The 14905-nt window shown below is 41.6% G+C and overlaps 1 protein-coding gene across 1 annotated transcript; it reads left to right on the forward strand.

The window, feature by feature from the left end:
• Nucleotides 1–7558: 7558 nt before the first annotated feature.
• LOC147622803 (RAF-like serine/threonine-protein kinase PRAF) lies at nt 7559–14028 on the forward strand. Its single transcript, XM_086822448.1, has 8 exons — nt 7559–11511; nt 11620–11715; nt 11805–11957; nt 12041–12204; nt 12405–12552; nt 12676–12795; nt 12890–12977; nt 13122–14028. Exons 1-8 carry the CDS (start codon nt 7765–7767, stop codon nt 13286–13288), a joined length of 4683 nt encoding a protein of 1560 aa, XP_086678574.1. The 5' UTR covers nt 7559–7764; the 3' UTR covers nt 13289–14028.
• Nucleotides 14029–14905: the final 877 nt, after the last annotated feature.

Genomic DNA, 14905 nt, shown 5'->3' on the forward strand with positions numbered 1-14905 from the left:
TACACAACAAAGAAATGTGCAAACTGAAGATATTAAATCAGTAGTCTATAGATTGGAAGCTGCAGGCATAATTGATGGACACAAAATCTGTAGGTCAAAATTTGCAGGCTGACATGGAATCAGCAATAATAATAAGTTGAAGTTGACGTGGAATCAACAGGTCAAAATCAGCTAACTGACGTGCGGAACCAGATGATGTGGACGAACGTTGAACCAGTTAAAGGATAGAATCTAAATCAGTTGACGGACGATTGACTAAATCTACTGATGGAAACTGAAAGCCAAACTCCAGATGCCGAAGGCAGAAGTCCAAAATTTGGATGTCCAAAGGAGAGGGCCAAAGCTGAAAAGCAATTGCTGTGCTGAAGGGGGTAAACCCGGCCAATTGTTGAAAGCGGACTATACTGAAGCGAAAGCTATAGTCAAATAATGAACACAGAGTGCTAAAGCAGAAGGCTGAATTGAGTCAACCTAGCCAAGGAAGTAAACTCGAGCAAGAAAGTAAACCCAACCACTGCTGAATGCGAACAACTAAAGACTGAAAGCTGAGTTGCTAATGCAAGACACAATCAAATGCTAAATCGCTGATGGGCTGAAAGTTAAATGCCAAACCTGATTATCGAATGCTCAAGCCAAATGGCTGAAATACGAAAAGCCTTAAGCCGAATGACTGACTAGCTGAAATCCTAAATGCCAAACCTGATTATCGAATGCTCAAGCCAAATGGCTGAAATACGAAAAGCCTTAAGCCGAATGACTGGCTAGCTGAAATCCTGAATCTAAAGGCTATAAGTGGAAAGCCTAAAGTTGAATGGCTAAGTGTTAATACCAAATGGCTGAATGCGGAAGCCAGAGAGCTGAATGTTGAATGCCGTAAGCCATTCACCAAACTCTCAAAGTTGAAGCCAAAATGGCTGAATAGCTTAATGCTGAAGTCGAATGCTTTAATGTGGAATGCTTGAAGCTAAATGTCTAAATGAGAAAAGCCACATGCTGTGAACGATTGACCAAGCAAAGCCGACTGAAACAACTGATGGACAAAAATTTAATGCTGAAAGCTAAAAGCCGAAGGTTCAATTATTGACAAGGCAAACCCGATGGAAGCACCTGAATGGTTGATCATCAATGATCAAGTACAACTGAAGCTAAAGTTGAATGCCGAATGTGCAAATGCTGAATGAGGAAAGCTAAAGGCTGAACTGCTAACTAGCCAAGTTGACTAACACAGCTGAATGGCTAAACAAGCAGAATTGAAGTCCAATGCCAAATAGAAAGCTGAATGGCTAACTGGGCTAGATTGATGGGACACAGAAGTCCAATGTCAAAAACTAAAAGCCAGTACTCAGACAGCAGCAACAATAGTAGAAACCAAAAGAACTTGGCAGAGACTAAAATACAAAGCTGAAGGCTTTTGAAAGCTTGAGCTGAGTGTAGTGCAAGTGTGTAGGGTAGCTTAGAATGTACAACAGTAGAAAGGAAAGCTAACCAATGTACAAAGAATACAGAAACCCTATATCTATGGAAAGACCAAAGTGTAAGAGCTTAACCAGACTTAAGGTGATGACAATGAAAGGATGTACGATGGCAAAGCTTAAGATTAAGGGTGGTCACAAGCCCACAATTAGCCTCACCCTTTCAACACACCAGGCAAGCCGTTCAGACCATTGCTCTACGTACACGCCTTGTCTCTTCATGGATCCACATCAAAGCCAAGGTTGAAGCATCATGAGAGTGCGCTCTTGACGTTGCACAGAGTGTTACAAACACAAGGAAAAGTGGCTAAAACCTTTGATACAATGATGAGATTGTAGCCTAACGTTGCCTTCCTACCTTCATCAAAGTTTCTACCAATAGAGACTACTGTGCTTGGCACAAATGGCCCCATAGCCTCTCATGTCTTGCCATGACCTGCACACTAATCTACATCACCCATGATCTCGTGCTGACTTTGTTACTTGCCCATAGGCATCATCAATGAATATACCATCAACATATGGATCATAAGCATATGAACCCTCAATAGTATCCACATCTTGATCTTGATAGACTTCAATATTTGTATCTTCGTCTCACTAACCTCATATGCATTTTGACTTTCATCACTACCAACATCTTCATGGCTGCCCTCTTCATTGAAATAGTCCTCTTCCTATGCCCTCTTCATTGAAATAGTCCTCTTCATTGAAATAGTCCTCTTCCTATGCCGCTCTCCTCAACAAGAGAACCATGCATTTGCTCTTCTTGTAACTCATCGTTGCACACATGCTCAAATCTATCCACAAATGCATTTATAGCCCCCCTTGTGTACAAAGAGACCTCCTTGTAATCCACATCATCTCTTCCATCCCTTGAAGTCACCCAACAAGAAGAGTTGCCTCTTGTAGAAGCCCCAGACTGAAATGAACTCCTAGTGGCACATCCACCATTAGGTGATGGGACTTCCTCATAAACAAGGTCATCCTTATGTGTAACCTCCATTCCAATGGGCTCATACAATGTATTGTCATGGATCGTCCACTTCTCATCGAAGTAAGGCTCATAGAATGCATTGTCATAGAGTGTCACTTCATCAACATGGTCTTTAACACATGTCATCATCATCCACATCAATGTTGAATTCCCGCTTCTAATACTATCATCAAAATCCTATACATCCTCCATAAAATTAGCACAATAATGATCCACTATTGTAGAGATGTAATCAGAACTCAAGATGAAATCCAAATCTTTGCGTTGATGCATGTATGGTTTCTTCTCATCTTGCTGTCCACAAATTATAGCAAATGTCTTTTCCACTTCAACTCTCATAATGTACTCATAAAGCCCCATATAATCATAATCCATGCATTGACCAAATGCGAGAGTGAATGGATATCCCCTTTTGCTCTTTGTAAAGCCACCATCATCTAAAATTGAATGCATAATAGCCCTTCCATTCCCGTTCAAATCAAGAGGTAAACCAAGAGATAGCATAAACAATTCATATACATTGATTATCCCTATCTTGATTCCACTTGTAGTGTTCTCATAAGAGTGGCTTCCAATAGAAGACATGGACTAAAGTGAACTCCTTGTAGATTGCCCAATAAAATATAAAGTTGGCTTGTGGAAAAGTCCCACCAACACCAAGATTTCATCTAGGACAATGTTATCATCACTCTCCATAATGCATTAGACCATTTGCACGAACCAAGTCAACAACGTCCAAATCGAGTGATCTTTGGTTTGTTAGGAAGCTGGTGGCATGTACTCTCCATCCATATGTTCAATTCCCAAAAATACCACCCTATTTTTTACTAGGTCTACCTTTTAGTTGCGCTGAAATTTTGTTGGTTGATCATGCAAATGAAATCGGAATTGGGAGTTTGACAACTCTAGACATAGTCCTTACAGAGTTACAAGGCTCTACAAACACCCACAAAATAGATCCAACCATTACGGACTAAATTAGGGTTTTGTGATTCTACATAACCTAGTCAGTGTCACAAAATTAAGTGTATCCCAATTGCAATTGCCAATTTTGCCATGCATCAACAAAGCATCAACATTGATTCCCAATAACCTTAGGCATGTATTTAAGCATCCCAAACCCAATCCATAAGCAACATATATGCATTTTACAAAAAATTTAGCATAACCTCCTTTGTTTTTGCAATTGAATCAACTTAAATAGTGCATTGCGAACCAATGTAATCACTACCAATTATCAATCCATTGCATCAATTGTAATTGCCAATTTCCAAGAGTGGTATGTCAGAGATGCATTTTTGCTTGTCGATCTCTCGGCCAAGCCTTCTCGCCTCCTTACCAAGGTTTAGAGTCTGATGGGCAAGGACCGAGGCCATGTCTTCACTTCCATGTACCTAATCCTCTATCTATCTACTTTTCCAAGGCAATTATGGATAGATAGGTGCAAGAAAACTCTCTCCTTGGCCTCTCCTCCAATGTGCCAAGGTACCCTCTCCACAATCTAAATTCTATGAACTTGAGAAGACCAAATATAGATTGCTTGGAGAAGGTAGGACCACTTATAACAAGGGCATGTATACATCATGCCATTATAATCATCAAGTCCAGTGCATGTACTCATGCTTGCTTCTCCTTTAACATGGCTCTAAGGTATCCATAATAACATCAAGCCACAAAGATTATGCCCTTACCATGGCATGTAAGCAGTCACATCATAGTCATATCAACTCGATCACTCTATGAAGGTTTCTTTTACTCTATTTAGTGAATATTATAGCATGACATCTTGATTATTTAGGATAACAAATTTCAATCTATAGTGAATTACTAGAGTAAGATTCACATCACTTTTGATTATGCCATCTAATTTATTTGCTTTTACAATCAAATTATTTGAATACAATAATTACATTTCCAAAACACTCATGCTTTTGTTTTGGGCAAAATGGTGCTAGATGGCTTTCCATGAGAATGCTTCTTTTTAGCTAATGTATTGTGAAACACATTAATTTCAACCATATAATTATCATCCACATAGATATTACACTATTTTTGCACACAATGATGGTATCTTAACAAGTGAATTCATGGAAATTGAATCTTGATTGAGTAATGCCTTTCTAAGTTACATGACAAAAAGCTAAAGAACATGGACCAAGTTAAAATTATCTTCTTGTGTGATTGACTTTTGAGGACATATTGAGCCTAACTTTCATGCTAACCTAAGTATGTATATGGGTGCATAAAAATAATTACACAGTGATGTGACTGGTTGTAAAAGCTTATATTACATGCTAACCTAAATATGTATGTGGGTGCATAAAAAGTGATGATTGGTTATAAAATCGCATATTACATAGTGATGATTGGTTGTAAAAGCTTATATTATGTTGATCGCCTTCTTTTCTTTTTGATGTTTTGTTGGTGTGACGGGGTTTTAATCTTGCTTTACTAATGCTTTCTTATGAAGCGTGCTTATCATCCACTTTTCTTTTTGTCTTTAATATATTTCATATGGGACAATTATTTGTGAAAATGAACTTTTTTAAAAATAGATAGTTATAGTCATTGGGTGCCATATGGAAGTGGGGTACATCTTTTGTGCAATCATAAAAGAAGCGTTGAGACTCAAACAAAAGTGTTGCTCTTTTTGAAAATTTCATTGGCACTATCTGACTAGTGATTGAGGAGTATCCTTAGTATATTTTCCCCTTTTCAAAAGAAAAGAATTATTGAGAATTTGGAGCCATTCATGCTTTTACTCTTGTACAATAGGCAGAGATTGCATAGTGAGTTTGACAAGGCAAGGATAAGTGAATTTGAGCTCGTTCATGGCATCTAAGGAATGAAATATACTAACTTGCTTTGTTAAGTGTGAGAAAAGAGGAGGAAAGTCACTTATGAAATAGGCAAGGCCACAAGCAAGAACATCACAATGGAGTGGAAGAAAAAGAGAACTGGTAGGTGGAGTGGAGTGATGGAGAAGAGGAGGACATATGGAAAAAAAGCAATCCTTAATTATATGTTTTTAATAGAGAACCTTATTTTTATGGACAAAAAAAATTAGGTGAGTTCTAAAGGGACTGTGCTCTTGATTTGTTTCCTTTATGTGTTGGTGGTATGAGACATAGCTTTTAATGTCTTATAGATCATGTAATGTTTGGGAAAATCTCTAGCTTGAGTTTGAACCATGCATTGTGTGGGAAAACCTCTAGCTTGAACCTCTAGGGGTGGTGCTCTTCCCTATGAGCCAAAGATTTTGTTTGAGAAAATCTCTAGCTTGAGCTTTTAGTGTGTTTGAATCAGGCATTGTTTGGGAAAACCTTTAGCTTGAACCCACACATAAACAATGTGTGAACGTGACATGCAGAAGTTCAAGTTTGGGCAAGGTCTATGATACATTTTCTATTAAAGGAGGGAAAGGGGCACATCTATGTTAGTATAGACATTACTTTGGGGAAGAAATAGGCCCACAACAAGTGATAATTAATTCGACGTAGTACATAATATTGCTAGAAAAAACTTGGCATTTAGTGGTTTTTTTTCCTCTCGATTGAAATTGAGAAGTCTTGGTTGAAATCTACCCTTGTCTCAGTTTTTTTATCAATAATAATTATATATATAAACTTGATTGATGTCCACAAAACAAAGTAAAACCTGAGCTTCCCTACAGTTCTCTACACATCACTTTTGTCTTCATTTAAAATTTTACAAAGAAAATCCCATCCCTCCTCCTCCATAAAAAAACTAGAATGCTCCCAGGATATCTGATAACCCAGCAAGATACATGCCTCCATCATTGCTTCAGTAGTGCAGCCTCTAGGGGATTGCTTTTCCAACCTTTCCCCCTTCTTAGACCATATCTTAATAGTGGGTCTAGTTCCCACTGGATTCTCGATCTCATCTCTCCTCCTCCATCAAAAAACTAGAATGCTCCCAGGATACCCTTGTCTTTGTTTTACAAGAATGGTTTTTTGGCTTGCCGTGTAAAGGCCTTAGTGTTCACTTTACAAAGAAAATCCCATCTCTCCTCCTCCATCAAAAAACCAGAATGCTCCTAGGATACCCTTGTCTTTGTTTTACAGGAATGGTTTTTTGGCCTGACATGTAAAGGCCTTAGTGTTCACTTTAGTTTTTTGGTTAGGGAAGTTTTTGAGGCGGCATAATAAGTAGAAAAATCTATTAAATCACGTAGCCATCTCTTCATATGAGCCCTTTTAAAAAACCCTTGATGATGCTATTGGTATCTAGGATAATATCTCTCTGGGCCACTGCTTTCAATTTTTCTCTCTCTAAATATAGGCAGGCCTTCGTGAACATCCATAGCCTTGTTTAAATATAATTTAGTTATAAGGCATAGTAGCTTTTTTGGCTGTTTTTCTCAATAGTAAAGGCAAGCAACACCTGTGGCTCGGGGGACTTTTTTTTTTGTTGTTGGGAGGATATTTTTTTTAATTTTTAATTTTAAATTAGTGCCAAAATGGACAGACCTCATGCCTCATGGCATGTAGGAGGAGGGGGCGGGTATTGAACCCAAGCCCTCGTGGTGTAGTTACCGCTGCGCTGGCACGGGGGACTTGAGGATTGTCTTTATTATACTTGATTTCAATTTTTTTGGTGAGCACGCGACGAGCAGAGGGGAAGGAAGGCCAAAAAATCTCAACTTTGTAGGTTTGCAAAATTGCAAAGGGCTAGTAGTGCCACCCACCATGGTAATGGGATCACTCAACCTTGAATAAAAATCCAAGGTTTGTCAAGTAGTTGCTAGGACGACCACTGGATAGGACACGTGGCACAAGTGTTGCCGTAGCAAATAATGCGGCACACTTTGAATCGCCCAACCAGTACAACACACAAATCCACGCTTTTGTGTGCAACGGACGGCTGGCAACCCAAACTGTGCCTCGTCCACACATGCCGTATGTGCGAGGCCATTTTTTTTTCTATATATATACTCAAATAAAAAAAACAGTATTCAGAACTAATTATTCATAAAAATAAAAATAGAAAACAATTTAGAAGGAAATTGACGAGCTCGGCGTTTGCGGACGTGGCAGTACATAACGGGCTCCACACCCTGCGAGTGCTAGCGAAGTAGTCATTTTTCTCAATTTTCTAAATTCCCCCTTTTCGCCTCCCCTTAAAAGACCACCCTTCTTTCCCTTCGTCTTTTTTTCGTGATGAAGCAGAAAAGCTTGCAGTCCCGCTGTGGTCACCAGCAGCAGGACCAAACGCAGGTAGTTTGGGGTAGTTTTCTCTTCTTTTTCCCTTCCCACCCTTCACTATGGTTTCGCCATGAAGATTTCTGTGGCTCATCACGACCGGTTAAGCTTTCGCTGCGGCGGAACCCATGGGGGGAAGCCTCTAGGAAACTTGTGCAGGGAGTATCTGGCCATGGACAGCGCAGCCATGGAAGTTCTGGATTCCCAGAAGGAGGAGGAGAAGCAGCTGCTGCTATGGTGGAATCGCTTAGGGTCCAATACCTCCATCGACACCTTCCATCCTGACGATACCCTTTTCTCTAGCCTCAACTCTGACTACTCCAAGCTTTCCCTTCAGTCCGATTCTCATCTGGACGGGGAGAATCGCCAGCCGCTCACCGATCGCGGGCCTCCACAGCCCAGTCAAAAACAGCTTTGCCTCGCTGAAGTAAACCCTACCTCCTTTGAGGTTACACCTTCCCATCATCACGAGCACAGAGAGATACATCATGAGCAGTCCATAAATTTCTGCTACCCTGCTGGAAATCATGTCCAGTCGCTTTCTAGGTTATCGGCAGATGTTGATCTCACTCCATCTGATGGGGAGCCCCCCCTCCAGCCCACTGTCTTTATGTCTGAACACCATTGTGAGCAACCATCTTCTGAAGAGGCCCATTCCCCCCGAGTGAGGCTCATGTGCAGCTTTGGAGGTAGAATCATGTCCCGCCCCATTGATGGAAAGCTCAGATATGCTGGAGGCGAAACTCGCATCGTCACTGTCACCAGGGGAATCAGCTTTACCGAGTTTATGTCCAAGATGGCACAGTTCTATGGTTCCCCCCTTGGACTCAAGTATCAGCTGCCAGATGAGGACTTGGATGCCTTGGTTTCTGTCTCCTCAGATGATGACCTGCAGAATTTGATGGAAGAGTATGAGAAGGTTGAGTCTGGAGGGAGCTCTGCTTCCCGGCTCCGGCTTTTTTTCTTTTCTTCTCCAGCAGAGGTTAAGGTTTCTGAGGGTGGATTGAAAATGGAACTAGAAGATGGTTGTGCCGTTTTGGAGCAGCGATATGTAGATGCAATCAATGGGGTCCCTGAGAAACTTCATGCCAGTTTTCTGGAAGATGATATGGTCCGATTCCGGCAAGCACATGCGCTTAACAATGTCGAGAACAGTGGAAGGATGGCACCCCAGGATCTGGCTAATGTGATTACTCGCTCAAAAGGTCCCTCGGCACCGTCCTCATTCCCCTCATCCCCCCCTTTGGCTTCTAGGCAAGCAGCTTATCACAAACCACCTGTTTCAGGTGATATATCCCTCCAGAGTTTAAATGAACGACTCAGCAAAGTCACCATCAGTTCCTGTGGGTTTGAAGGGGATTTTGACCAAGATGGATCAGGTAGTTCCTCCAGCACATCTCATCATGATTATCAACACAACCAGGACCATCAGCATCACGAAAAGCAATTTCGTGTGGTTGCAGATCCACCTAAGATTACACATCATGATCTTTCAGTTTCAAGAGGTGAAAACTGGCCTGGTATGTGCTGCATAGATTATCAAACCAAGCTGGCATGCCGATCTGAACAATACATAGATTACAGAACAAGTGCTGGTGGGCGTATGGAGCACTGGCATGATATGCTGCAGCCTTCTGATATTCTTTTAGAACATCAGAGGTTTGTTCAGCAGCACAAGCACCAACACCAACACCAACACCAACAAGCCTGGCAATCGCAAATTGATGGGGATAACGGAAGGAGTGAGCACTGCCTTCAAGACATGTATAAGCAGCCACAGGCCTTCCACCAGCCACATCACCAACTAGCTCATCATGGTCAACATCAGATTGCGGCTACCCATGATGGAAGGTCGTGGAATACTGAACATCATGCAACCCCTCTTTTCTTCCAGGGGTCTACTCAAAGTCATCCTCAAATTCCGCATGGATTGGCTCCAGCACCTCCATATCAAATGGGGTCAGTTCCTTCCTCACCCAGAGTTGAAGTTCATGACTACCAGGGAAAGTGCCCGTGTGGCCTTCAGTATTCTCAGGTCCATCGGGGGATAACTGTCTCTGTTGGTGATCAGTTCCACAATAGATGGCCACCTCATGTTGGGGATCAGCTTATCAGGAAACATGGTTTGTTGAGTTCATCCAGGTTTTGTGATAATACAAGTTACTGTGTTGATTCTTCATTGTGGCAACAGCCCAGTCATCTCAAGGGAACAGCAGCAGCAGAGCATAGAGAACAGATTGGTAATCCTTGGCAGCATTTTCAGGGGAGGCATCCTAAGGACTGTCAATTGGCAGAGTGTCAAGCAAGAAATCGTGCTTCGCAGTACTGTGACCCCCCTGCAAACAACGAAGCATTCTTGCCATCATATCATTGCCACGAAACAGACAAACGATGTATTTGTATTTGCTGCCATGACAATAGAAAGCAGCCAGTGGAAAAGGCCACGGTTCACTCTGCATACCCACAGGTGACAGAATGGGTATCGAACCAAAAAGGATTTGATTTGGATGGTGGAAGAGTTGTTGCTTCAAGAAAAGATTTCCCTAGAATTTCACTTCACAAGGATGAAGACTGTGGAGGAGAGTTTGCAGATGGAAAATGCATTGAAGGTGAGTCAGGATTGTGTTTGTCTCGGGTAACAGGGGATTTTGAGTCAAGAAGAGTCATGGAAACATCTGTAGATGTAATGTCTTATGCAAGAAAAGCTCCAATCACTGCCGTTTCTGTGGTTAGACCTCTGGTAACTGAAGAGCTACTGGTTTCTCAGCCTTTGTCAACCCTAGCACAAGAGGGATCAGAATGGCATCCAAAGCTGGTATCGCTAAATACATCTACTGAAGTCCCTGATTCATGGAGCATGACAGCTTTAGAGCCAGCAGTTTGGGATGATTTGCTTCCCTCTCAGTATGGGCAAGCTTCGAACAGGGAAGAGGTCAGTGAGATTACCTCAGGCAGAGAGATGTCAGCGTCTAGCTCCCTGCTTATGGTGGAAAGGGCCAATAGTTCTATTCAAACTGGCATGTTCTTGGTGAAAACTGTCCATGATCGTGGTGCATGCACATCTGAATCCTTTTGGGGGGAGGATTATAGCAGGCCTAGTGCTGCAATGAGAGCTGCAGGTGAGGCACTTGATCCTTTCCCTGCTTCATCTTCAGGAGACGAATTCATCAATGCTGGGTGTGATGGTGCAAAGGTGTCTGCTGCACGTGGAGGTGCACATTCGTTGAGCTCTGATGTGATTCCTTTGGGCTCTGCAGCTTTAACAGCTGCTGCTCCACATATCTGGCAGGCAATCTCTGCAGCTACCTTGACCATCATCACCCTGGATGACTCTCTGAATACCCTGACCTCCCCTATATATGACCAGAGCCCTTTAAGCAGCACAAATTCCAAAGATTTTTCTTTTCTGCCAAGCAAGACAAGGTCTCCTCCAGCTGAAGCAAATATTCACAAAGAAGATTTTGCGTCACATATGTCTGTTACCGAGCTATTGGCAGATGGCATGATCTCCTCTGTTTTGAAGTCCTGCTTAAATGAACAACTCTTGGAAGAGAACAATGATGCTGATCAGGTGGTGGCTGGCATAGACACTCACCAGGTGCTGAGCCATCAGATGTGTGAAGATGGGATGGAGAAAGATACAAAGATTGCCTTGCTGGGGTTGAGTTCACTATTACCTTCCGTGATCGAACAAGGCAAAGGCTTGTCTGTTACAGAGGCTAGCGCAGTCAATGATTGGCTGGAAGTAGGAGTTCAGGAAGAAAAATCGGAAGTGGTACAAATTATGCAGAGTGATGTGACCAACAAAACATCGCACAAGGTAGGTTGCACTCTTTGATGCCTCTCTGCTGCTTTCTTCAAGCACAAACTTTAAATTTTTGCAATAAGTCAAACAGCCAGGTTCAATCCTTTGTATTTCTGAGTGCAGGAAAAAGATTCAGAAGTTGAGAATTCATGTACGGAGGAAACCAAGGAGCCAGCTCTCTGTCAGGCTGAGGCAGAGGCAATAGCTCGAGGCCTACAGGTGAGGATATTTCAATGGTATGAGGTGTGAAGTTTAAAAGCCACAGAAGTATGTTTCTGACATCAGATGGCTGCCCTCGTCTATGCTAGATTATAAAGAATTCTGATCTGGAAGATCTGAAAGAGCTGGGCTCTGGAACCTTTGGGACTGTTTTCCATGGAAAATGGAGAGGTTCAGATGTTGCAATCAAGCGAATCAAAGCAAGTTGTTTCAGTGGATCGCCTTCAGAGCAAGATCGTTTGGTATAGCTCTCGCTTGTTTGAAAAGAACCTGTACAAGTGTTTACCGTTCTTGTCTCTGATCCTTGTGTGTATTTTTAGTACAGATCTCTGACTTTTGGAAGGAAGCATGTACATTAGGTCAGTTGCACCATCCCAATGTTGTTGCGTTTTATGGGGTAGTGCCTGATGGACCTGGGGGAACCCTAGCTACTGTGACAGAATACATGGTGAATGGCTCTTTGAAGCAGGTTTTACACAAAAAAGATAGGTATGCAAGTGTTGTTAGCTTTGAAAAAGTGCTTTAAGGATTTGCTGGTCTAGTTATAGTGCTGCATTCTTGTTTAAGGTTGGAGGTGTTATAAATGCTGTGCGTTGTGATGTAAGGGGGCAGGGGGAGTGCCCGCTCATGGGTGTGTGGATATTAACTCTCAATGGTAGTATCCTAAGGAATCAATTGTCCCTTGACAGGACAATTGATCGCAGAAAACGCCTTTTTATCGCCATGGATGCGGCCTTTGGAATGGAGTACTTACATAGCAAAAACATTGTTCATTTTGATTTGAAGTGTGAGAATCTTCTCGTGAACATGAGAGACGCTCATCGTCCCATCTGCAAGGTGACTTTAAGCTGCGCAAACGCTGTTTGTTTGTTTTTCTGTAACATAGAGAAAGTTGATGTTGGTAAGGACTTGGTCCCCTTTCTTCTTTCCTGACGTGCTCTTCCATTGATTTTCTTCCAGGTTGGTGATTTTGGACTTTCCAAAGTAAAGCATCAAACACTAGTATCAGGCGGTGTGCGTGGGACACTTCCATGGATGGCACCAGAGTTATTAAGTGGCAACTGTATGGTGACGGAAAAAGTATGTAAACTTCATACTTAAGGGGCAAATGCCTTGTGTTTTAATTTGATTGAGCACATAGCTTTACTAATCATAAGAGTCGATTTTTGTACAGATTGATGTTTTCTCCTTTGGAGTAGTCATGTGGGAACTTCTGACTGGAGAAGAGCCGTATGCTAATATGCACTGTGGAGCCATCATAGGTAAGGCTATGCTTTTATTTCGGCATAAGCAGGGCATGCCAATTTAATGGCTGACAAAAAGTATATGCTATCTAGTCTTCTAGCTTTAGTCATAGCATTGTCACAATAGTGTTAAGTCACTCAGTTGTGATGTATGCTTTGTAGGTGGCATTGTAAACAATAATTTGCGCCCATCCATACCAAGTTGGTGTGACCCTGGCTGGAGAAATCTAATGGAGAGCTGCTGGTCAGGCAATCCAGCAGAAAGACCAGCATTTGCAGAAGTTGCCAAGGAGCTAAGAGCAATTGCTGCATTAATGAATATAAAATGAATGCCTATGTACTGTGGCGGAGGTTGGCAGAGGCAATAAATTTTGTACACATATTCAAGGGCAAAGCACTTGGTCGATATCTTATTAGATTAAGGATTATTTTACTACCATATGGTTTTAGGCTAAACTTCTTTGATATTCTAAAAAGGCTTTTAATAGCTCTGCTGCTGGTGCTAATTTTGTTTGGAGAGACATGCAAGTGTTCATAGATCGTGATGGGAGGACAAAGCATAAAAGCAGCAAAAGACAGTCACAAAGTGGATACTGCAAATTTTGTGTTTTGGCCAGAACTACAGTTTTGTTTGTATCAATGAAAAAGCTTACAATAAAAAAGCTTACATCATACGAAGGGGAGGCTGGACAACAGAACTGGAGTTCTAGCCCTCTTTAAAGGTCTATGCATGGCAAAGGACCTGTTCTTCTTAAGCCAGGCCGTCTCTTCAGTTCTCTCAAAGGTGAAACAGCTATTCTTTGTTTGAATTTCTTTGATGGATTTGTGGTGTAAAAATTGTTGCAAGTACTGGTTGCTGACAAAGCGATTTGAGTCTCTGTTATTGGTGGAGATTCCTGTGTTCAGAATATGAACACTGAAAAAAACTGTACCAGTAGGTTTTTAGTCTGTAAAATACTACCCAAAAAAGGGCCATTTAGTTTTAATGTGTTACTATACCTGGCCACTTGGAAGGAATGTAGTTTTGTAAAGGTATTTCATTTTAATAAAGAGTTAACATTACTGTAAACTTGTTGCAGCCAAATTCAGAACTTTTACAGGCATGCATGTTGGAAGCTAATTTTAATATTAAGAGTTGGGTTTAAGTAAAGATTCTTTTAGACTGGCAAATAATAATCTGGGGAGTGGTTGTAATGTTCTAAATACTTTTAGGTAAGTGGATGCCTGTTTCGTAAAAATGTTGGCATTCAATGTCAGGTTGAGTATGTAGAAACTTGGGGAATATCTTGTGTTGACATGCTTTACTGTTTGGGGACACAGTTCTTTACTTCAGCTAAGATTGTTTCCTCCCTCAATACATCTTGTGAACACCTAACGTGTGCTTCAGACTTAAAATTTGCACGGGGATCTGTACACAGGCTATGATTACATTTGTATTTGGCCATCAATGCACGGACAAAATGTGAATGGGGAACATTGGAATTTGGCTGCTAATGGCTGTGGACACTATCAAGTGTCGTGAATTCAGATGAGCTTGAATGGTGAGAATTTTCTAGTGGGGCGTTGAGCATTTGTCCTTAGCCTGGTTTCAACTGCAACATAATGTTGCCCCAAATGCATGAGGAGGCAAAGGCAGGGTTTTTTAGGCTCTCTCGCATTAACTTATATGTGGTTTTTAACTGCTTTCACCTCTTGAACTTATATATATGTTGGGTCTACACTGTAAGGTGTGTGTAATGCTATGACCTAGAAATTCTTTACTTAAATCGAGAACCAACAGAAGAAGTCATGATGTACCACTACTGCCAGCAATTGGGGATATGCAATTTAGCGTAATGGTGATTCTCCTAGCGACTTGGATAAAGCTCTACGTCGAGAAGATAACCAAAAGTGTATACTAATCACGCGCAGGCTGCCTTCTAGTTGCTACTAATCATGCCTTCTAG

This window comes from Cibotium barometz, chromosome 28 (assembly GCF_041138505.1).
Source record: "Cibotium barometz isolate CiBa-2024 chromosome 28, ASM4113850v1, whole genome shotgun sequence".
Taxonomy (NCBI): Eukaryota; Viridiplantae; Streptophyta; class Polypodiopsida; order Cyatheales; family Cibotiaceae; genus Cibotium; species Cibotium barometz.

Excerpts from the sequence above, each read along its gene's own strand:
- LOC147622803 (XM_086822448.1), top strand. The coding sequence starts at position 7,765 with ATGAAGATTTCTGTGGCTCATCACGACCGGTTAAGCTTTCGCTGCGGC. Across the intron at positions 11,512-11,619 it reads CCAACAAAACATCGCACAAG|GAAAAAGATTCAGAAGTTGA; the intron begins GTAGGTTGCACT and ends TTCTGAGTGCAG. Across the intron at positions 12,796-12,889 it reads ACTGTATGGTGACGGAAAAA|ATTGATGTTTTCTCCTTTGG; the intron begins GTATGTAAACTT and ends ATTTTTGTACAG.